This window comes from Manacus candei, unplaced genomic scaffold, assembly GCF_025592945.1.
Source record: "Manacus candei isolate 608988 ecotype Guabito, Panama unplaced genomic scaffold, ASM2559294v1 h1tg000072l, whole genome shotgun sequence".
NCBI lineage: Eukaryota > Metazoa > Chordata > Aves > Passeriformes > Pipridae > Manacus > Manacus candei.
In genome coordinates, this window is record NW_026138120.1 from 5,922,841 (window position 1) to 5,945,772 (window position 22,932).

General features: G+C 36.1%; 1 protein-coding gene across 3 annotated transcripts in view; it reads left to right on the forward strand.

The window, feature by feature from the left end:
* Positions 1-22,932, forward strand: part of SKAP2 (src kinase associated phosphoprotein 2) — a 118,280-nt gene that overhangs the window by 75,714 nt on the left and 19,634 nt on the right. For all 3 annotated transcript variants that reach the window (XM_051808448.1, XM_051808449.1, XM_051808450.1), the window contains exons 7-9: positions 3,455-3,579; positions 4,489-4,552; positions 4,946-5,050. In XM_051808448.1, the coding sequence (XP_051664408.1) occupies positions 3,455-3,579; positions 4,489-4,552; positions 4,946-5,050 (294 nt within the window). The remainder of the gene's footprint in view (positions 1-3,454; positions 3,580-4,488; positions 4,553-4,945; positions 5,051-22,932) is intronic.

The window sequence follows — 22,932 nt, forward strand, 5'->3', positions numbered from 1 at the left end:
ACTTTTTTCATCAGTAGTTTCTGACTCTCCACTCAGCTATACTACCTCTTTATGATTCTAAATTCCTGTTGCCAAATGATCATCACAGACCTAGATTTATTCTTCTGTTGTGTACCTGACATGGGAAGAAGGGGAGAGGAGGAGCGTGAGGGGTGAGAGCAAAGAACAGCTTACTCTGAAATGAGATTTGGCTTCATTGTGGAATAACTTATGCGTGATGATATTCGTGATCCTTTTTGTTTTTACAAGACTGATATTATTATACTTTTTGCATCTCTGTTCTATATTGTTCTGGAACAACTTAAGGGTTTCCTGTTGTTGAATTGAAAAGCCCTATCTTGGGAGAATAAGAGGCAGCAAAAATGTTGTCATTCTTCAGAGAAGCGTGTTCCATTAGCATGCGTCTTCCTATTTCCTCCTAAGTATGCTGTTGTGTTACTGCCTAAGCAAAATTCTGGCTCTGATTTGGGGTTTCAGAATGAAAATTAAATCTCTGTAATGTAAATTGCTTCTTGAAGCTACTTCTAAGGCTCCTGCCATAAAACCCAATTATATCTAATTTTAAGTCTCCAAGTAAAATCTTTTAGTCTTCAAAGTTTTTAAACATCAAAAACTGTTTAATTCTCCCTAAGGCACAGTCTCCAGAAAATATTTCTGATATAAACAATTTAACTCTGCATGTGAAAGTTCACACAAGTCACTGTGGCACTCACTTCACAGGGCAGCTTTAACCTGAAAGTGCGAGTCTGTCTGCGGGACTACTTAGCTGCAAGCCTTTGCCAATAAACAAAGTTGAGATGATTGTTGAGTCTGATGATCCCAAGATGGCCCTTCATTCAAGCCTGCACCTGACTACTGTGCCTGGCCAAACAGCTACCCTGGGTCATGGTTTGCTGCATGATGATCAGCTGATGGGGTTGGTCTCCCATCCTAACTGGAAAGGTGTATTCTGCAAGAACAGCTGGGATTTGTAGACCTTCATTGCTTGTCACCATCAGAGCATGCAGCTGAGCTGCAGCTGGCCTGTGCCCTGCCATTCCGTATTTGTGGAGCCATTTCTCAGGACATACTCGGTCTTACATCTGGCTTGCTGCTACAGGGAGTGTGAATGCATACTGACAGTCTTTCAACTTTAGTAGGTTCTGAGTCAGGGCTGTGAAGTGTCTCATTGTCTTAGAATTTCCTCATTTTTAACATTTTAAGTATATGCATATTACTACACTGGACTTTAATCAGAGATTACTGCTAAGACAATTAGAAGTAAAAGTAGCAATGCTATGACTAGCCTATTGCTATAAAGGTCAGTGAAAAAATTTAATAGCAAAGGAGATACATATACATATGTATTTGGTGGTGCATACAGGTAATTTTCATTAGCACTGAAATGGGATGTTCAGAGAGGTAAGACAAAACCAGTATAAATGCCAGAACAATTGAATAGAATATGTGTACCATGCACCATCCCCTTCCAAAGTACAGCATCTTTATGTTTAACTGCAATCCTCTTTGAAAGAATGAGTACCAGTGCAGAGATCATCCGAGGTTCACTGTCTATTACTATAAAAGGGATCATCCATGTCACAGAGAAGTAGTCTCAGAAATAATCCAAGAGACTAAATTTGAATATTTGCCAAATTTTTATCTTGACAAAATGTTTTTACCTTTTGAACCTGGTGTTTGTTTATTCTGTCTGTGTGTTCCTATCTTTTTGGTTTTGATAAAGCTCCAGCATGGGAGAGTGAGAAATTAATGTGTTTCACTTGGTCTTCTCCCTGAGGTCACAAGTGAGGGAACAATAAAATTCCTAGGCAAAAATGAATTTCATTAAAATGGAACCTAGTTAACCTATTGCAAGTTATTGTTTCTAATATCTGCCTTGGTGTGGTTTCATGAATTTTGCATGTGTGTGCTGTTTGATATAGGGGTGGACCATTGAGAAAATATAAAATATTAGTACTGTATCATTAGGACTTATTCAAGGCATAATAGAACCTATTGTGGGGGAAGGGACTAGAAGAGAAAATAGAACAGTGCTCTGGATTTTCTCATATAATTGTGTTATTTGGTATTTACTTGCCCTGGGTGAGAGTTCATAAAAAGGTGGAAGGACAAAGGATTTGTGTCTGTGCACATATAAGATTACTAGGAAGAGTATTTGACTGGTGACTGCTCTTACATCCATTGATGTTCATATTGCTATGTTAGCCAATTTTTGCCCTCTTAGGAGTGGAAAAAGATTTTTTTTCCTATTAAATTTCCAGAAATATGACAAAATTATGTCAAAAATTGTAGTTATCCCTATTTTGTCTACTGTAGAATTTTCTCCTTTTGTTGACAAGCATAAGCAATGGACACTCGATTTGCCTAAGTTCTATTCAGAAATACTTAGAGCAGTTTTGCTCTTGTGCCTGATGCTTATTGTTAATTAATGCTTTTCTCTACTGTGTAAAAAAAATAAACCCACTGAATGGCATTTTCTTCCATATGCAACTCTACTTTGTTCTTTGTTTGCCTGCACAAAATGTGACTCATGATGCCTATCTTCACTTGAATGCTGCACTGTGATCTGCAGAAATTGCAAAACTTAATCACTTTTACATTTTTGGTTTGCTTTTAATATTCACCAAAATCTGCCAGAGCACATAAAATCCGAGGTGGAGTTTGGTGTGAAGAGCTCAAAAGGAGTACACAGGTGCCGCTTGCCCAACATGCGGTATATTTAAACTCAGATCTGTTGTAAGTGATACTTTTATAAACCAGAGCCTTTGAAAAGTAGAATTGTCTTTAAAACAACCACATGGCTGTACATAATAAACTGTGGTAGGGCTCAGTACTTTTATTAGCTAATTAAACATTTGCTGTTTTGAGAGAAATGCTTTTGGAACCAACACACATGCACACACCTGAATTTATAACAAAATTCATTCTGTATTTCTGCCATATGGAAAGGAGGCACATCTGGGAGTGGGTGGGAGAATGTGAAAAGAAGCTTTTCCAATTGCTTAAAAAGGAGTTTGAAGTTTATTTTTTGAGTGAAGTGGTTAGTTTAGGAGGGAGCTCAGCAAGTTCTAAGTTAGACAGGTTTTCCCTTTGGTTTACTGAACCTGAAAGAGACACTGATTTATAGGAAACGTGTCTTGCAAGTTCCAGTTCTTGGCTTTCCCTAGACACAAGTGTCATAACATGCACTTCTTACTAAATAAGACCACCATCTGCAAACATCCCCCTGTGGAATTCCTTAGGCATCCTACAGGAAAATGTACGTTTATGTACATCTTCCTTTAAAATAAAACTTTATCTCCAGAAGCATCACTTAATCATTTTGCTAAAAACCTCCCTGTTCTTTGTAAAATTCATGAAATAGAAAACAAAATCTGAATAAACGATAACCTGCTGAGCCACTTACATTTACTGTCGTAAATGAAGCTCTAACTTTGTTTTTTATCTCCAACAGACAAACAACAGAAAGGTGAATTTGCCTTAGAGGGCTACACCATCAGAATGAATAATAGCCTTCGGAAGGATGCAAAGAAAGATTGCTGTTTTGAAATCTCTGCTCCTGATAAGCGCATTTATCAGGTTGGACTTTTTTATGTTGACTTGAAATTAAATTGATAAAGCCGTTACAATTCCAGTTACTGAATTAACATTTCAGTAAAACAACCTGGACTGACATATTAATGAAAAAAGGAAACCCTTGCTTGCTTATATTGTGCATTCATATATTAGGAAAAAAAACGTGATTAAACATATGTATGTACGTGTTAAAATATTATCTTTTTGGTCAAGAGCGAGGTAATCTATCATCTTTATCCATTGGTCATTTCAATATTAGCATTTTAATATCTATTATATAATGTGTCTGTGTGATTTTTTGGAGGAATTAAATAGTAAAAAAAAAAAAGTTAAAATATGTATCAGTGTTAAATACATATTGTATTGGTCATGACTTTTAAAGAAAAATCTACATAAAGGCACATATCAGCTGTGCAATTCAGAGATCTATCAGCTAGACATCAATATAGAATGTAAGTTTAATAAGTTTTAAATATCTGAGATTGCGGTTGAAAGCCAGTTAATTAAGCTGTCAGGTAGTGTGTTGGAGTCTGACAAGAACATTTTTAAGAAAACTGTACCCAGCAGTCTAAAGAAATTCATGGGTGTCTTCTAATTGTCAAGGGCAAATTTTGTTCATCAGTTCTGGCTTTGACATTGATGAAGAGAAGCAGCTTTTTTCTGCACAGCTGCCAGCTGCTGATCAGAGTTTCAAATCCATCATCCTCTCCTTCAATTACGTAAATTTGTCAAAATTAGCTGTACATTATAAGAAGCATCCTTGCAAGAAAAGTACCAGAAAACATGAAAAGAATTACTAATGGTTTCTTGAGGAAGTGATGAGAATGTTACAGTCCCTCTTTTTTATTGCTAATGAAATTGTAGTTGTGTTTTTGTCATTACTGCTAGTAGTTATTAATAAATGTTTAATAGTTTACAGCTGCCACTCCCAAAGAAGCAGAGGAATGGGTACAGCAAGTCAAATTTGTAATTCAAGGTAAGCCAGCCAGTAGAGCAGTAGCCTTTATTGGCAATAGTGCTTTGTGATGGTAGTTCTGTCCATTAACTTCTCTGTCATGTTAGTACACATGTCAAAGTTTGAAATAGCAAGTCCTAGTTTTCGATTGTGTTGTAGCTTTTATATGACTTTTCTCTTTTTGCAAAATTTTTGCTTTTCTCGAAGAATACTAGAAATACTAGAAAACTTGAAAACTCTGCCTTATATAAGCTCCCTTATATAAACTGTCCCTTATCCCTTGAACAGGATAAGAAAATAAGCAGAGTATATTGTAAGGAGCAGGTCATAGAAGAATTGTTTTCATTTTGCATAAATGTCTGCTTAGGTATTCTTTTCTACTAAGTGTTAACCTTTTAAATTGCTGCTACATAGATACAGGATCTAATACTATTCCCGAAGAGGAGGAAGAGGAATACGATGATGTTGGACAAGTGAACAGTGAACCGACAGATGATAGCATTTATGAAGAAGTTAAAGGTACGGTTGAAATTTTTTACTTTGTGACTTGTGATCACTTTGTCTTATCTACTTCTAGTTTGATAACTCTGAGTTGCTTAAAGTGAGTAAAGTAACACAATGAATAAGATACTTTTGGATTTTAGGTTTTGCTATGACATTGAAAAAAGAATGTCTTCAGTTCTGAGTGAGAACAGTTCAGTTTTCTTTAGCAGGAACATCAAAATAGTGCAGAATGTGTAAAAGTGAACTCAGGAGACTTTTGGCTCATTAACATTTTCTGGTATGCAATTTTTTTTAATTAAAAAATTGACTTGCCTTACAGCTTTTCCCAGCAACTTGCCCATTTTTTTTTCTTGATTCTTTTTGGCTGTTGTATTAAGCAAAAGTTTGCTATTGCTCTAAATGTTACTATAAGTTTCCATCTTCTGCCTAATACATGATATTATAATCTTGCAAGAAAGCGATGTGGTTTTTTGAAAGGGCTCTGGAAATGAACTGTAAATAAAGCAACATGAGTATCCACACTGTTTTGTTTTATATCTTCCAGAATGACTATGATTGTATAGAAACTTTTTGCTGTTGACTTTTCAAAATGGTCAAATGCTTATGGCTTTAAATGTCCACGTGTATTTATCAGAGGGCAAAACAAAGAAAAAGAGATTGTGAAAGTTCTTGGAGTTGAGTAGAAATATTCAAGTACTAGGGGAAAGGTGGAATGGTTTATTATATTTTGAGAAACTATGAAAAAAATAAAATTTTCAGTTATTATTAGTTAACAAATGATATTTTAAAGTGATGTGACAATTAATAATCACTTTGTATGAAATAATGTTCTGCATGCCTTGCTGTTTGGAGCACTGCAATTATCAGCAATAACTTGAGAGGAAAAATTAGTTGTGTCATGTGATGATTACTAACTTCCTGTATCTATTAGGTTGAATTTTTTGACCATTGGAGAAAGGAACATTTTACACTATGTCATGCTTCTCATTTTAAGGTTGTTTCAGTGGAGGGAAACAGCAAGGGAGCAGCGAACATAAGTGTCGCGTAAAAATGATTATCATAAAATTCTAAAATTGTAGCAGCACCCAATTCTTTAAGGGCTGGGGTTTTTTTTGGATTGTACCTAGACTACTTCAACACAGAATGCATGTTCTGCTGAAATGATGTGCACTTGTCATGCATGCTGAAAAACTCTTCTGCGGTGAATATAAAAACTACGTTACAGGGCTTCATCTTATAACTAGAAGATACAGCCAAACCTTATAACAGTGCTTTTTGGATGCTCAGGTTCTTACAGTACATGATCTTGTATGCTTGCTTACATTTTTGTTAAAGAAGCTCTAGATATATTCTGGGATAAATTACTCTTTTTTTTTTGAGCTTCACTTATCTTACCGATTCACTTGAATCTCAAACAGTAAGTAGATCTGGAGCAGTAATACATACAATATTGGGAGAGGGCTATTAGTTAATATATATATTGAGTTCTTTGCTTTGAGCTCTGTCTTCAGAGAATTGCTGCCTTGGTGTGATTGTGCAGCAGTTTAGAGTATTTTCACATTTGGTCCATTTTTATGTCAGTTTTCCAGAAGCTGTTGTCTCATAATGTGGCTAATAAACCTGAAATGCAACAACGTCACAAAGAAGGGATAGTTCAAGGAATCTAGTTTCAGTTTTTAGTTAAATTAATTTATTTCCCCGTGATCTTGGAGTGGTGCTTCATTTTCATGTTATCAAGTAGAGATTATTTTTCTTTATGCTTTTTCCATCTCATCTATTTGAACTGTGAACTTTTCAGAAAAGGCTATCTTACCTTTTACAGTGGAGCTCTTAATTTTGACTCTGATGTGTTGACATAACTAAGTAAAAATAAAACATAAGTTTGCAATAGATTTTAGATGATTCTTTAATCTTTTTATCTTCCGCGAATGTGCTTTAATAATTATATGCTTAAATGGAATTACAAGCCTATGGCTCCAGTGCCTTAGAGCAGTCCTTCTCTTTTTAATCCATATCATATTGAAGAGTGTTAGGTGAAATACTAGTTGACAAACCTCACAGGAGTTGGCCTTATTTGTTTCTTGTATAGCTGTTCATCTAAACTTGATGGTAAAAGAGCACACTCCAGTTTGGTCTAGTCTCCTTTAATTAGGCCTGATTGGTTGCATTTAATTACAGTTGGCTGTCCTTTCTATTTTCCCAGGTAAGTGAATTACTCTTTTTTCCTTTCATGGCCAAAGGGTGGAGCATCATTATCCCTGCTGTTACCTGACCTAATAATATAGAACAAATAAGGAATTCAGAATGCCTGTTAAGAAAACAGAAAAAAATTATTTGTACAGCTGCAATGCTATGGTAAGCTCTGGAATGCAGAAGGCAAATATGCTAGATCCTTGTGAAGAGGGAGGAGAAATTAATCTGCATCTTGTTTTTGTCCTCAAAACATTTTCATGTTAGAGGCTTCTAATCGTCTGTTTTCACAGATCCACTAGCTTTATAAATACTGAATTTCAGGTACGCAGCTCATTGTACCTTGTTATTATTTATTTGGCTATAATTTGCATATTCTCAAGTAAGTAAAATTTTGCATTTCTGTGGTTCTCCAGTGGCTTTTATGTCAGCATTTCAGAAGAAACTTAAGCCAGTTCATTTAGTAATACTGGATTTGGTATTTGAGTAAAGAGTGTTTGAATTAAAAAGAGGATATGGAAATTTTTGCACAGGTTTGTAAATTGGAAAATTTTGATAACTGTTGCAGTAATCAGGACTAACTGATGCTGTATTCTCTAGCTATCTCATTGCTTAGCTATTTTTTTTCCTGCTTGTGGCAGGAGACAGTGTAGATGATTTTTCCAGGCAGAAGCTGGATAGCTTCAAACCAGTATCCAGAATGGTAACAGTCTATAAGCCTATTAAAAGCATAGATTTCAGTGGTATTTGCTTTGTACTGTGTGCTGGCAGGAGGAGTGGGTTGATAGTTGGAGGGTGTACAAAGAGATGTGAGAAATTTAGTCTTTTGATTTGTTAAGTCACTTTCTTCTTTAATAGCACATACGAATTCATATTTACCATAGAAGCACCATTTTCCTGGTTCTCAGTGTTAGTCAGGGTTTTACTGTGGTTATTCAGGTAAAATAAAAAACACCAGAACTGCCAAAGAATTACCAGCTTGTAAAACTTCCCTTACAAGATTCTTCAGGAAGAGGAGTCTTTATACTGTCTTCAGCAAACTGGGCTTTAGTATTTTCGATGTTTAATAAACTCATGGACGAAAACTTGGCTAAGCAAAATTAAAAATATTGTCAATAAAGGCCCATTTTTGCTTAATTAGCTATTTATTTTCTACCTTAGTGCACTGTTTATGATTTTGCAGTCCACACCTGAATGTTATAAGCTGTAACATAAAACAAACTCTGAAACTGCAGTATTAAATAACTCTGTGTGTGGGTAGAGCTACCTAGATGCACAGAGTTTCTAGTTTAGTGGTGTTTTAAACAATGGACTTGTCATAAAAGAGAACACATGCCAGCTTTAAAGTTGTTACCATCTGTTACAGCCCTTGAAGACAGAATTTTTTTTTTAATTTGAGGTTTCAGTGACATAATTTTAAGCCTTCGGTATTGTCTTCTGTGGTTTCATGTCTGTGTGGAGCACATACCCAAAACTGCAATACTAACTACTGCCTGCCACCTTAATGCTTTCTACAACCTCAACTCAGTTTGTGTGCTGTCTACCACGCTCTAGCACAATTGGAGAAAATAGGTGTTAATCTGAGCTAACATACTTAAATTTCAATCCTGTGTTGACTTTTTTCTTCTGTTCTCTTTCTCCTCGCAAACTTGCATTATAGCAGCAGTTTCCGAGGTATGCAGTATAATTTCCATTAAAATTATTCTAAAGATAAGTTTTGGTTCTTATTTTAATGGTGCCTATTTGGTGCATGGAGGTAAAAACTGCCCTTACAGGACAAGTAATCCTGAAGCAATGTAACGTGACACAAGATTGTGGCTTTGTGCCATCCCTTCTCAGCCTGTCCATAGCACAAACAACTTCCAGGTGAGAGAACATAAGCATGGTGAGATTCAGTGCTGTGGTGATCTCCAGGCAATACAATTTGCATCAGTTCTTAGTTTTCTGTAAATTAAATTTGAGGATTGATTCAGTCTCTAATCAGGAGGAGGATGAAGGGAATGGAAAGTTTGCCTTTGTCTTTTGATTCCTGCTGTCAATCCTCTGCCAAACAGTTTGGTCAAGCCCAGGTATCTGGCCAGTAATTCTGTTTTGCAGTGTAATTGGAAGCTTAGGTTGGGAAACTCTGTAACTGAGGCAAAGCCCAGGGAAAGGTAAGAAATGTCTTAACTTTCATGCTATAAGAAGTGTGATGCGCAGAGAAACAGTTTGTTTACTTATTTTAAATAAATTATTTTAAGTAGTTTTAAAATTATGTTGACGTTGTTTCAGAACCGATTTCTGACATTGAATATGAATGTAGAGAGTAATCATTCTGTTTCTTTCTTATGGTTGTTGCTTTAAGCAGCTTTGTTGCTTTATTTTTTTCTAATAGTAAACCCTGGCAGTTAGGAGGCATAACTTTATACCATCCTCATTCTCACTTCTTTCTGGACTGCTTGAGTTTTGAAGAAGCAAATTGTTTTTATGATGTTATATCCCTTTCATGAGCATGAAGCTGGGGGAAAAAAAGAACATATCTCTGACTTAACTTTTCTTGGGAAGAAGGAAGTAACGATTACGTAGTGAAGTTTGAGTGTAAGTTTGATGTGTCACTCATGAACACCAACTCACAGCAAATGTTTGTATTCTAAAAATACAGTGTCAAAAATATTGACTTTTTGACACTAGAAGTGAAGATTTCACAGCACTGTGTTAATGAAAATTCTTTTTCAGGACACCTTAGCTTATTTTAGAGTTTTCAATGTATCACAGTCTGTGTATCTGGGCTCAACACAGTGTTTAGTGTCAAGCAGCCTCAGTTGTGCTTTACAGCTGTGTATCAGTTCCTAAAATCAGTAGCCTAAAAGGAAGATATTATTAATTGGTCATTACAAAACAGAAAAGTAGGTTTAAGTCAGCAGAGACATGGGTGATTATGGAATCTGAGACATTACTGTGATCATTAGCTGTTAAGTCATATATCTTGGTATATGGTCCAAATTCCTCCCAGCAAGTGTTGCTTGCTTTAAGTAGTTAGGGAATTCTTTACTTCTTGTCCACAGGAGTTATATATAATGCTGTTGTGCTGACATATTTTTTTTCCATGGAAAGAATTCTAAATACTTTAAATTAGTAAATGATTATAAAGTGTAAAATATAAGTAGGGTCTGGAATAAATGAAGTTCAAAGGACTGGATGTAAGATCAGCATTTTTGAGGACAGTGTTGAAGAAAGGTTTCCAAAGTAATTACTGAAATTTTTTTGAATAATTTCAATGAGAACACCTTTTAGATTCAAGAACACAGCAAGGGAATTTTTTTTTCTTTTAAAACAGTGATGATTCTTCAAAACAGTTCTTTTTCCATTAATTGTATCTCAGTATTTTTAAGGAATTAATATTTTTCACTTGCTTAGCCATTGTATTATTTGTATATATGGAGTATTTTTGCATATACTATCTTGCTGATAGGTGGAGTACCAGAATAAGGGCAAGGGGGTGCTACAGGGCTTACTCAGTTTGCTGTAATTCAGAAGTAATTAAAATAATAAAAAAACAATGAAAAGCAAATGTGAACTACCTTTTAGTGTCAGGGACTAGTAAAGGAAAGTGGTTTTTTTAGGTCCAGTGTGTGTTGTTTTCCCGTCTTAATCACTGGGATTTGGGATCTACTAATAGTCTTTGATGATATGCCAGACATGGAAATGATTGAAAAACAATCTCTTTCACCTGGATATTGTGGAATCCCAACAGCTATGATGAAATGGAGCTGTGCCTGAATTCTCTGTCACTCTGGGTTCTGAGGCAGTATGCTTATGGGATTTATGTATACCTTGAAGTGTCCTTCAGCTAGTACTAAATGCTCACGAGACATGAGTTATGAACCCAGACAAATATATAAAGACATTGCATCCACAAGGTGGTTAGAAACGTGATATCTGGGCCTCAGATTTTTCTTGGCACAAGTATGGGGGCATTATCTTCAATTAATGTAATCCTACATCTACAGAGGGAAGCCTTCTTTCTATTGATGTTGGGTGTCAGTGATGGAAGAGGAAGTAAGACAATCTAGTGTAGCTGAAAAGATGTCCATTGAGTGGGAAGTGGCAAGTCTTTATTAGGAAAAATAAGGTTTGCAGGCTCTTCTACATTTCTTTTAAAGTGAATATAAAGTGGCAGTCTGTGAACAACAGGTGGCCCATAGCTGTCAAAAAACCTGCTGTCCGTGATACAATTCAGCCCTTGCTCCCTCCTCACACACACATTTACAAACGTGCAAGTGAGGAGGCCAGTAAAAGTGGAATAATAACTGAGTATTCATATTTAGTCTGATTTGCATGTGAGAGGTATATTGACTGATGGGACTTCGGGTGGGTTTGTCTACAGATAAATATCCTTAGAAAATCTAAGAGTGTTCTTTATTTAGTGATATACGTCTGCTGCAGAAAGTTTGGTCAGTTGTGAGAAAGCAGTTAATTACAGTATCTGTAGTAAATAGAAAATGTGTGCTATTAAGTTTAGGTATTACTTCTCCTCTCTTTGAACTCCATGCGAGACATCATAGTTTTCAGATGTTTCAGGCTTCATAGATTTCAGAGTTTACAACTGGAGAAAATAGAAGTGACCTTCCTGACATTGTGGTCAACTGTTATAATAAATTGAAGGAGTCCATGTTGGAAAGGCTGTGTTTATCAAAGTCTCAGGTTAGCAATGGCTGAATTTTATGTCTGTATTTCAGAGATTAAAAAAAAATACCCTAAAGCCTAATCAGAGCAAAAAAACCCCAAACAAACAGAAAACCAACCAAAAACCCACACCAAATAAACCAGGGGTTTACTGTCTATTATCTATTGGCATTTTAAAGCTTATTTGCTTGAAATTAGAAGATACAACTTAATAATATCTAAAAAAGAAGTATATTTATTCATGCTTTTCTGTGTTTAAAGAACTCTTTCAAAAACTAATTAGCACACAACTCATTGAAATGAATTTACTTACCAAAATAAGATATTGTGTAGCTAGTACTGATCAGTTATTTTTATAATATTTTCTGTGCACCAGTGCTAAACAACATTTGACACTATTGATTTGTAAAACCAATCTGATGTGGATAGAATGTGACAGAAACTGTTATTAAGAGATAGAATCCTGTCTCAGAAAAACTTGTCATTTTGGCAAGACAAAATCACACAAAGTAATTTTACTTGTATTATACTTTTTTCAGTGTTGACTCTGTCTCTGACATATGGCTTCATATTAAATGTGAACAAAGCTTTGTTTATACTTACATGTCTTCAATGGATTATGTACCCCAAGTTTGTTCTTTTGAAAGCAAAATAATTTTCTATGGTAGCACTGTTTTTATCTAATTAAGAAGCAGTGCGATAGTTCTAATGCAAAGCATTCAGAAGAAATGCCTTGGTATGTGAGATAGTTTATTAACCATAACTTTGAGGAATTGCTGCAGTTTAGCAAGTTCAAAGCAAAATGTCAGTTGTATTATGTATATTTATGAAAATAAAAATACTGGGCCTGCTCTACTGCTTGGGTATAAATGTGATAGATATTATATAGATAGATCAAGGAACCTTTACTTTTTAAATTTGTGATGGAATGACTGCATATCAGGCTAATAAAACCATTAGAGTTTTTTGAGAAACAAGAGCAACCAGAGGTTATGTGGTGCCTCAGGCTATCACTTCTCAACTTGTCTGCTTTCCACAAGGTAGCTATTAAAGAACCATAATTTGTACAACTGAATTCTCAAATAAGACCCAACAAGGTGAGTTTTAAAGGCTGAATTAATCACTCTGTTCTGTAGATACAAATCTCTCATTTGAATTTTTCAGCCTTAAGAAAGGCATCAGCACAAATCTTTCTGTATATGTCTTTTCCACTCAGTGTGCTACTAACTTTTCTTCCCATTTTCCTCAAAATGGAGGAATTAGCTAAACAAAATACTATTTAACCTGAGCTTCATGAGTTCTTCTGGCTGTATGCATGTATATCTGATGTTTATTGTGTGTTACAGTGTACTGTGTTTGCAATAGATGTCTTGTTTAGTTTACACGTGTATAAGGAAGGTAACACAGGAAAAGGCTGCTTGTTTATTTGTCTTGGATGCCTCTGGGCTGGGTAGGAGTCTTTGAAAGAAGCAGGGTGGGTGCTCCTAGGAAAGGAAAATGGTCAGTAGGGTTCAGCTCCTAGACCACACAGTGGACCCGGCTGAGAGGGCAAGATGCAGCAATCTGCTGTGGTCTAGAGTAGAGAGAGGGATGGATGCTCCAGGGAAGCACAGGGTGAAGGCACACAGAAAAGCTTCAGCAGCAAAGGGAAGAATGTTTTCTTAAGAAACCAGAAGAGTCTGAGGAAAGTTTTTTGACAAATCAGTGAGATTTGGATTAAACAGCAAGATAGGAGGAAAATTTTTTCACCCAGAAAGGAGATGTTTGTCACAAGGGGTATTTTATTTCAGTCCTTTTTTAAGGAAGAGGTTCCAGTAGTTCCATCTTTGGTTTGTGGAAGCGTTTTTCTTAGCAGGCTGTAACAATTATTCTGTCCTTGAATCTTGAAGACAACTGTGAATAAAACCAGGAATTAAAGGAAGGAATCGCATTTTCAAAACAAAGCATTATCTACAGGAAAGCCTGTGGATCCTAGCATGAGGGTCGTGCTTCCGTTGTCCCAAAATATGCTAACGGAATTTATACTTGTTTGCATACCTCTCTCAAATTTTATTTCCTTAAGAATTAAGAATAGATGTTAGGAAGAAATCTTTGCTGTGAGGGTGGTGAGGCACTGGAACAGGTTGTCCAGAGAAGCTGTGGATGCCCCACATTGCTGGAAGTGTTCAAGGCCAGGTTGGATGGGGCTTTGTGCAGCCTGATCTAGCAGAAGGTGTCCCTGCCCATGGCAGGGGTCTTGGAACTAGATGATCTTTAAGGACACTCCAAACCCAATCAATTCTATGATTCTATGATAAGAAGTGACACATTTCCATTACTGAATGTTGAACGGTAGTTTTAGATAATTCAATAAATGAAAGTTCAAGATGGATATGATTTTGTCATAACATTTATATGGGTCATAAGACTCAATTTCTGGTTAAACTGTCTAACTCAGGCCTACAAGTAGTGCTCTTACAGTGCAACTGGGACTGTGTTGTGTCTCTGGCATGAGAGCTGGGTAATCTGAAAGTACTGTCAGTGAGTGAATTCAAGTAATACGGGACTGTAGAAGCCCTGGGTTCTTCTAAGATACAACTTCATGTCAATTCCACATTAACCTGGGAAGCAGTTTTCATCTCCTGCTTATGAACTATTGCCATATCCTGGTGTCCTGCGTCATCTCTCTGAGGTGCATCGTGGTGTGTGGCACGTAGGGCTAGTAAGATCTGACATCCAGAGTTGCCGGTCCCAGTCTTGACGTGATGTTTGAGAATCAAGCAACGTGTTAGTATTTGTAGAAATGAAGATGGGAATGTTACCCAAAATATGGTATGTGTAAACAGTCTGCATTGCAACTCTAATTTTCTGTGTATTTCTGATTTACCCGATACTAGTGAATCATAGCAAGAATATTTTCACTTTATTTCATCATTTTAGTTGGAGGAAGGGTTTAGCATAGTTGATATAATTTCATTTAATGGCCTGGACCATAAACAGTGCAAAGTGGCTGTGGTGTAGGTTTGTTACTTTTAATGAAAATACCCAAAGGGTGAAAGGTGCTGAATTTTTTTTTTTTTGTCAGTGTGCAGTTAGTGATCTACACAGGGAATGCAAAAATGCCTTGGTAGAAGAATTTTAAAAAGAACTGAGAGAAGCATCTGGGAGCCAGACTTTTCTTGTGGAAACATGCCAACAACTGTATTGTGTTTCCTTTCACTAAAGTGAGCTATGCCTTGTCTTTTCTCCCTTTTTTGAGTAAATTAGTTTCTGGAATCAGAGTATAAATTCAAATACATTAACCATGCAGATTATTAAAGGATATTATATGATTTAAGCAAGATGCTTTTTTTATGAATTCTGTGTATGTAAATATTATCTCAAGTCACATTTGTCACTATTAAGGATATGTAATTTTCAGAAATGGCTTTTAAATTTACGTCTTGCTGCTGATCAATGAGTATAAGAAACTTTACTTGACATTTACAGACTTTTTCTATCTATCATAAATTTAAGTCTGAGAAATATAACCAAAGTTCATGATTGTCAAATAACACTGTAGTACAGTTATACAGTATAGATGAGTTAATTGAATATTTGATTGCTGGATATATTTACATAGGGAAATATTTATATTTTCTATGTAGATTTTAATAGCCACCACATTTATTTTAGCAAAACATTTTAATAATAAGGTTTATAAAATGTCATGTTGAACACTTAAACTGTTTACGTAACTAAGAGCTATTATGGGTTGAGAGAACAAACAAATTTATTTTAGTTACAGTGAATTCACATAGATCTTTATTATGTTTATGTGTAAGAATGTACTTATGTGCATGCCACATGTATTTAAGCAAGCAAAACACAAATTCCTGTGAACCTACAATGGAACCATGGACTCAACTTAAAAATTGTTGTTTGTTTTGTCCCTTCAAGATACTAATTTGCATTCTGCCCAATAATTACAACTGCTTTTTTGTAAGGGTGAGGGGGCACAGAGAAGGAAGCATTTTTTGTTAATCACCTAAATAATTAGATAAGCCTGTAGAAACATTAAACCCAGAAGCTTTCCTCTACATTGTGGAGGAAGTAAGAGCAGTATCTTAAAATATTTTATTCCTTCTTTAAATGTTTAGATGTGGATTTAGGTAAGATGCCTCGATTTTGTATGCCAAATGTGAAGCTTTAGGAACACTTTTACAAGTGGAACCAAAATTGTGCTTTTGTTGAAATTTGACATGAAACTACCTTCAGAGATGCTTCTGTTCAGGTGAGGAAGTTGTTATCTAATGTCTTGATCAAAAAAGTACAGGTAACATTTAAAAAACTATTAATCAAACTTAAGGAATTTGTAAGGAGCTGGATTCTGAAGTCACTTAAGAAATTTTCACCTGGTTTGATGACCCATCAAATATTTTTTTTTGTTTTCTGAGTGTAATATATTCTGACCAATTCACTTAGCATAATGAGATAGTTGATTTCTGAAAAAAACCCCATGAAATAGTGACTTTATTTGTAAATACAAAAAATGTCTGTGAATATAAAAATGGGATATGAATGAATGAGTTTCTGGAAGTGGATCTCTCTGTAATTCCTTTTATTCTTCATTATAATCATTGTGTGCATATCCACGATTGAACTTGCTTATGATGACCTTTATCTTTTCTCTTGAGAAGAATTACTATTATGGGGTCTTTCTTCATGAGGAAATAAAAAGGTCAGTGCAAAACCCATCTCTTATTTCTATGCAGTGCACATTGCACTTCGGCATATTTGTATTGAATTTTATTAATAATAATTAGATCATTTTGTCAAAGAAATTTTAGTATTCCAAAATGAGGCGTTCTAAATGGTCTTCCCTGGTAGGTACTCCTGCTTTTCCTGCCTTTTTTCTACCTCTTCTCCTTCTAAGCTTGCTGTTGATGTAACTGAGATTTTGCATACTTCATTCCTCCTAATTCTGTCAGACTAGCAATTTTTTCCTCCTTTAACCTTAAATGGATAAACTGTTATTTCTTTTGCACCTATGTTTGTCTAAGAAAAAAATGGAATGTAGATAATGTAAAGATTTGGGGGGGGGGTTGTTTTTTTGTTTAATTGGAGATTTTAGATTATTTGTTGTTTGGAAGACCAGTGCTAGGAACTGGACAACTAGGAACTGGACAACTTGATTCAGCTGTCACTCAGAACATGACTGAAGACTGCTTATTTGCGAGGGGAGCTCCAAGGGGCAAGCTGAGTTCATGAAATCTTCATATATTCATAACTGGAATGAGGAATTGCCTGTACCTCTGTGAATTGTTCAGTTGTCCTAGTGAATATATTCTGTTCTGTTGTTCAAGTGACTGAGAACATTTTTCCTCCCACTGTGGTAATTTTTTCTGGAAACCTGAAGGGTCTTGTGAAGCCCTGGAAAGAGCAACTTTCATACTAATAACCTCTGTGTTTGGTAAATGTACAAAATTTGGAGGGTCTGAAGAGGATATTTATTGGCTGTGACTACAGAATGGGGCAAGGGCAGGGAAGCAAACGTACTGGAACACTTGGTACTGGGGAAAGGAAAGAAAAAGAAAGAGGAAAGCTGTTAACATTCAGGTCTCAGCAAGTAGGGAAGGTAAATAAAGCAAAGCATTCTCCTACATTTCCTGAAAATTGGTAATATGGTGCACGGTAGAGAGAGAAGATCCACTTTGCAGCAACTGTGGATGACCCTGCTAACAGTGCTCAGTTTTCTGTTTTGCCTGAGAGGAACTGTTTTTCCTCCAAGGACGGAGATGTGTTCTTTGATCACTTAGTCTTCATCCTGTCTGCCCTAAAACATTATAAAAAAATACTTTCTGTAGAAGAATATTTTGTTGCTTGGTTTTTTCCCAGTAAAGTAGGGAGAGGTTATAAAATGCCTTCTGGCTTTTAAAAGCGTGACTTTTTAATCCATTGTGCTAGTGTAGGTCATGTGGATGGTACTGTGTGTAGTAATATAGGAGAAATGCGGTGTCCTTTTCACAGATGTATTTAGAAAGAGACATTTGTTTTTCTCAAACAGTTCTTCAAATGTACTCATTTCTCTCTACTACTTCACTCTTTTATTATTCTTCATGGCAATAGTTGTATGATCCAAACAATGTTATTTTGTTCAACACTAGAGAACTGCAGCCTTGAAGTGTGTTTGTTATTTGTCCCTATTGGGACTGAGAATTTTTTTTTGTTTACTTTACTCTTTAGTTTAGCAAATGCTGTAACTCCAAAATGCTTTTGTTAGGAAGGGGTGTTATGTCTGCTTTTTGGTTTTGATTAAGCCAAACCATAACATGTGCTTATATTCACTGGATGGTGTCACAGAAAGGTTGTTTTGAGAGAGGTTTTTTTTCTCCAGAAAGCGGATAAGTGACATTCCAGTACTCCAGTATCACTTCTTCTCCTTCTCACCTCCTTTTCCTGCAGCACTGATCCTGAGTTAATTTAGAACAAAATTCTGTGTGGATGATGAGATAGCTTTCCAAAGGTCTTCTCAGTAGGAGGCAGTGCTTCGGTTTTAACTGAGATGGCTGGTTTAGTTATTCAGATTGCTTAGACAGTTGGGAATAATGGTGGTGTATAGTAGCACTTTTCGAGACACAAGAGGTGCAGCTGAGGGGAAAAAAAGTGCAGGATTTCTCAAGGAATACAGGAAACCTCACATCTGGAAACTTAGTAAGATCTGGAGAAAACTGAGTAATTTGAGCTAATCTTGTTCTATAAAGTCATTAGTTTCAGCTGTCTCATACGTAAGCTATTAAAATGCACAGACCTTATAAACTGCTACTGAACAGCTTAGTGTGAAGTACCAAAAGAAGCCAAATGCTGTTTCCTAGAAACCTGATAGAAGTATGTAACGTTCTTAGTTAGAACAGAGTGTTAGACTGAGCAATGTCCACTGGTCCTGTCTATCTCTCTAAGTATTTAATGATTTTAGCTTTTTCAGTTTGTACAGCCAGTGCTATTTATTCAAGGCCATTGGGAGGTAAGGACATTGTTAATATTAATAGCAGACTTCTGTTACCGTCTACTGGTTGAACATAGAGTGGTGCATATACTCCACTTCAGAATTTAAATAATGGTTGTTTTCAAAGAACTGGTTAAAACTTGTGCAAAAGTGTTAGTTTTAAGTCCCATCCAGTTTAGCTGGTAGTATATTTGAATGAAACCTTTTGCCTCCATGTTGAAATCAGACTTCGATCATGTGTTGGGAGAAATTTGTGCTAGGAATTGGCATGGGTTGTCCTCAAATAAAACTGAAGCATCTTAGTATGCACAATATTTTTCATTAAAATGTATTTTTATGTTGTTCGTAACTCAGAGATTTCTTCCTGGAGATCTTGGAATACAATTCTGTATTGCCTATTTCCTTCCCATCATATTTTTGAGTGTAGTGGTGACCATTTATTCAGATGCAACTTCTGCTTCTGCTTATATGATGATGTTACCTCATCTGCAGTCCCAGTGTTTAGCCTGTGTTTGGATGACCCATTTCTATCACTATCTCCTCTGCTTGTTTTGTGGAAGTGTTGTTTTTTTTTTTTTCCACTCAAGTTTGCCATGCACTTCTCTGTTTGAGCTGTTGGGTGATAATTAGCTAACCCATAGAAGTAGGAATAAAATTTGTCCTCTCTTCTGTCATGGTAAGAAATTCTTACATTTATCTCTTCTCTAAATAGCAACCAACTTGTTACCCACTTCTGTCATTGTCCTGGAGGCATTTTCATTCTCAAACCATGCACTCTAGTACAGTCAGATGGAGCTTTAATAAAACAATAGTCTGTGTCCCCCTCTCTGCTGCCCCCAAGATCTCACACTATGGCTAAAGAATAGCACCTTCAGCAGCCTTTTCTAAGCTGTTTCATTGTTTACAGAGTACACTAGGCTGCTAATGGGAATGCAGGGTGAAATGTCAAGAAGCTGTGTGTAAATCTTCCAGTAATCTGCCATGTCCAAGAGGAGCTGGGGGAAAGGGACAGATCTCTGGGAATATTGTAGGATTATCAAAGCTAGAGTTTTGCTAACTGAATTTGGAGCTCTTTCCATACAGAGTGGGTGGATTTGGAGTTTAAAAGAAGACACCAGAAACGAAAATCCCTGCCATTATAAATGCACACCAAGGCAAGTAAGACTAGGATAAAGCAATACATGAAGGACTTCTGGGCTATCAAACTGCTTAGGCTAAAATGCTGAAAGAGTTTGGGTGAAGGGTATAGGCATGTACAGGTGTGTATATGGTGAGAAAGCTGCAGAGGACCCCATCCCCAAGGCTGGGGACCCCCGTCCTCAGCTAAGGCAACTTGCTGGCCCTGCATAAACCAGGGTGTTACTCATTCCTTTGACCCCAGATGATCACTAGCTCTCACTACTAATGCTAGCAGAAGGTGTCAGTTTGGCCAAATTATACAAACAATCTTGTTCTTAAATTTTGTGTGTTTATTGCTCCTTCTCTGGAAATATTAAATGTTTCTCTAAACAAATAGTCTTGTTTGTAAACAAGCCAGTGCTTACTAATTTTTAAAAAATTATATAGCTGGGTTGATTTATGTTTCTTGTTAGAGTAATAACCCATCTGTTATGAGGGTGGGTCAATTCATAAAATTATAAATCTGTGAGAGAAAAGGTCTTGACTCTTTTCCACGGTAAGCACTTATTTGGGTTCAAAAGTTCTTGTTTGCATTTGTGCAGAATCATTATTTGGTAGCAAAAAAGCAGTGTGTAGGAGTAATACTCTTGGTGTTAACACACTATTGTATCTTTTACTTTTCATGTGCAAAGCAGTGTAGACCTGTCATACTGAATGTCAGCAGAGTTCATGTACACACCTGTTTTTTTTCATGCATCTCTCTTCCCTGCCAAGTACAACAGTAAAGACACTGCAAGGGTTTTTTTAATTGATTATTTACTAATAGAAGTGTTTTTGTGAGGGGTCTGTCTTACAAGACTTGTTTGTATGCTTATGACCTTCTGACACCACAGTGAGATTTCAAATGAAGATAATGAATGTGCATTACAAGTGTGTGATTGCTCGTATCATTATGAAATAGATGAAAAATTAGTTCACTGCAGTAGTTTTTATCTGAACTGATCAAAACATCCTCCAATGATTTTTCTAACAATATGTGATTGGAATAATAACTGCACATGTTGTTGTGTTCCATGCTGCAGCCCAAAGGCTTGTAAATACAAGCTGCTTATTTGCAAGTAGCTTCCAGATTTGCAATATGATTGCTATGGAAACCACACAATGAAAAGCTTATAACCATCTGTGTGGTTTGGTAGATTTTGCTGCATAGCTGAGCTGGTTTTGTTTACTGTTTTTGAAGTGTTGAATAGAGTATATTAACCCACAAACTGGGATTATCCAAGGTATAAACTAGTATTGTGCAATGACAATGTGTCACAAACTAGAAGACTATAAAATACCTAATAATAATGGCATTAAATTAGAGTCTAATATAAAAAGATGGTTGTTAGTAGAGGAAACTGCTAAGTTTATGCATATTTATCATGGAAATACCACATTCCATTGGAGGAATGCACTATTGAAGCCAAACTCTTATCCATTTTATAGTCAAGTAGTCTGATTTTTTTTACCCTCCCCCTTTAAGAAAAAGAAATTGGAAGGAAAAAAAAAACCAATGGATTAACATGAAAAACCTCACCAAGTGTAGAATTCATTGTTCACTTTTTAAATTTAGTGGATGGTAGAATTATCTGTGATTGGGTGATTTTTTTCTTTTGACTGGAAATTGAATAAGTAAGTTATTTTCAACAACTTTCATGGACTAAATGAAAAAACCTGCAACAAATATAGTTAGTTCCTTGTTGCATTGTCACAAGAATTTTGTAGGTTGTTTGCTATTAAAGTATCAGCAGAGTAGGGAACATAATCTCTATCATAAGAGTTCTTTGGATCTACAGCTCTGGAAGACTTCACTGGTTTGATTAGTGTAGATTAGTCTCATTTTGACATATTGAGAAGGTGGAAAAGAATATTTTCTCACTGCAGCGTAGTGATGGCGTGAAGAAGAGATACAGAGGATTAAAAATTGGACCAGATTATTTTGTAGAGATGCATAGGTCCTTATACATAGTATCTTAAAAAAACCAGAAGGACTTCTACTGTATTTTTTAATTTAATTTTTCGTCTTTTGACTCTATGCCATGTTGCAACACAGACTTTAGTGTGTTGCATCAGACTGCAGCTGTAATTCCTGAGGTAATCGAGGTTGCTGTGTTTAAAGGATGCCTCCTGCACACAGTTACTGCTTCAGGACATAATACCAGAAAACATTAGAAAGAACCACAGGTTCTTTTTTACTAGCCTAAGCCAGCTGCTCCGTGATCGTATTAGGAGGTAGGGTGGACCATTTGCGCAGGTTTGTGCCAAGGACCTGATGTTTGCAGTGCATGTTTCAGAGGAGGCTTCCTATGGAGTCACTTCAGCCTGGTACCATGGACTGAATGCCCATTAGCAACTGAAAGAGTACGTCTTTCAGCATTATTGCACCTGAGAGTTTGTCCTCTCTGTGACAACTTTGTAGTATAAAGCAAAGTGGAATAAGTGTGGATGGTTGGAGTCCAAACCCGTATGTGAATATGGACAGTCTTTGTTTGAATTTAGGACCTTTTCGGTATTCAAAAAGCTTTGATTCAGATATTTTCACATTTCAGATGTGGATCTGGTGAACTCTTGTTTCTAGGAAATACATCTTTCAGGGGAATGCATATATTCTAAATTTTTCCATGAAACCACAGCGCAATCTACATGTATTCAGCTGGACCTTATGAAAAAGTCTCTTCCAACCTCTGCTGCTGTTTTACTTCAGTTGAGATACTCTCTACTTAGTTAGTCCTCAGTTTAAGCTGGTCTGATGACCATGACAAGTGAGTTAAAATCCACAGTACATTCAACACATGAGCTGATTTAGGTCCAAACATTCAGTAACATATAATATCAACATTTATTTAATCAAAGTATAATATAATACAGTGTGTGTTGGATGAAGCTGAAATGTTCTGGGAAAAGGGAGCAATCCTAG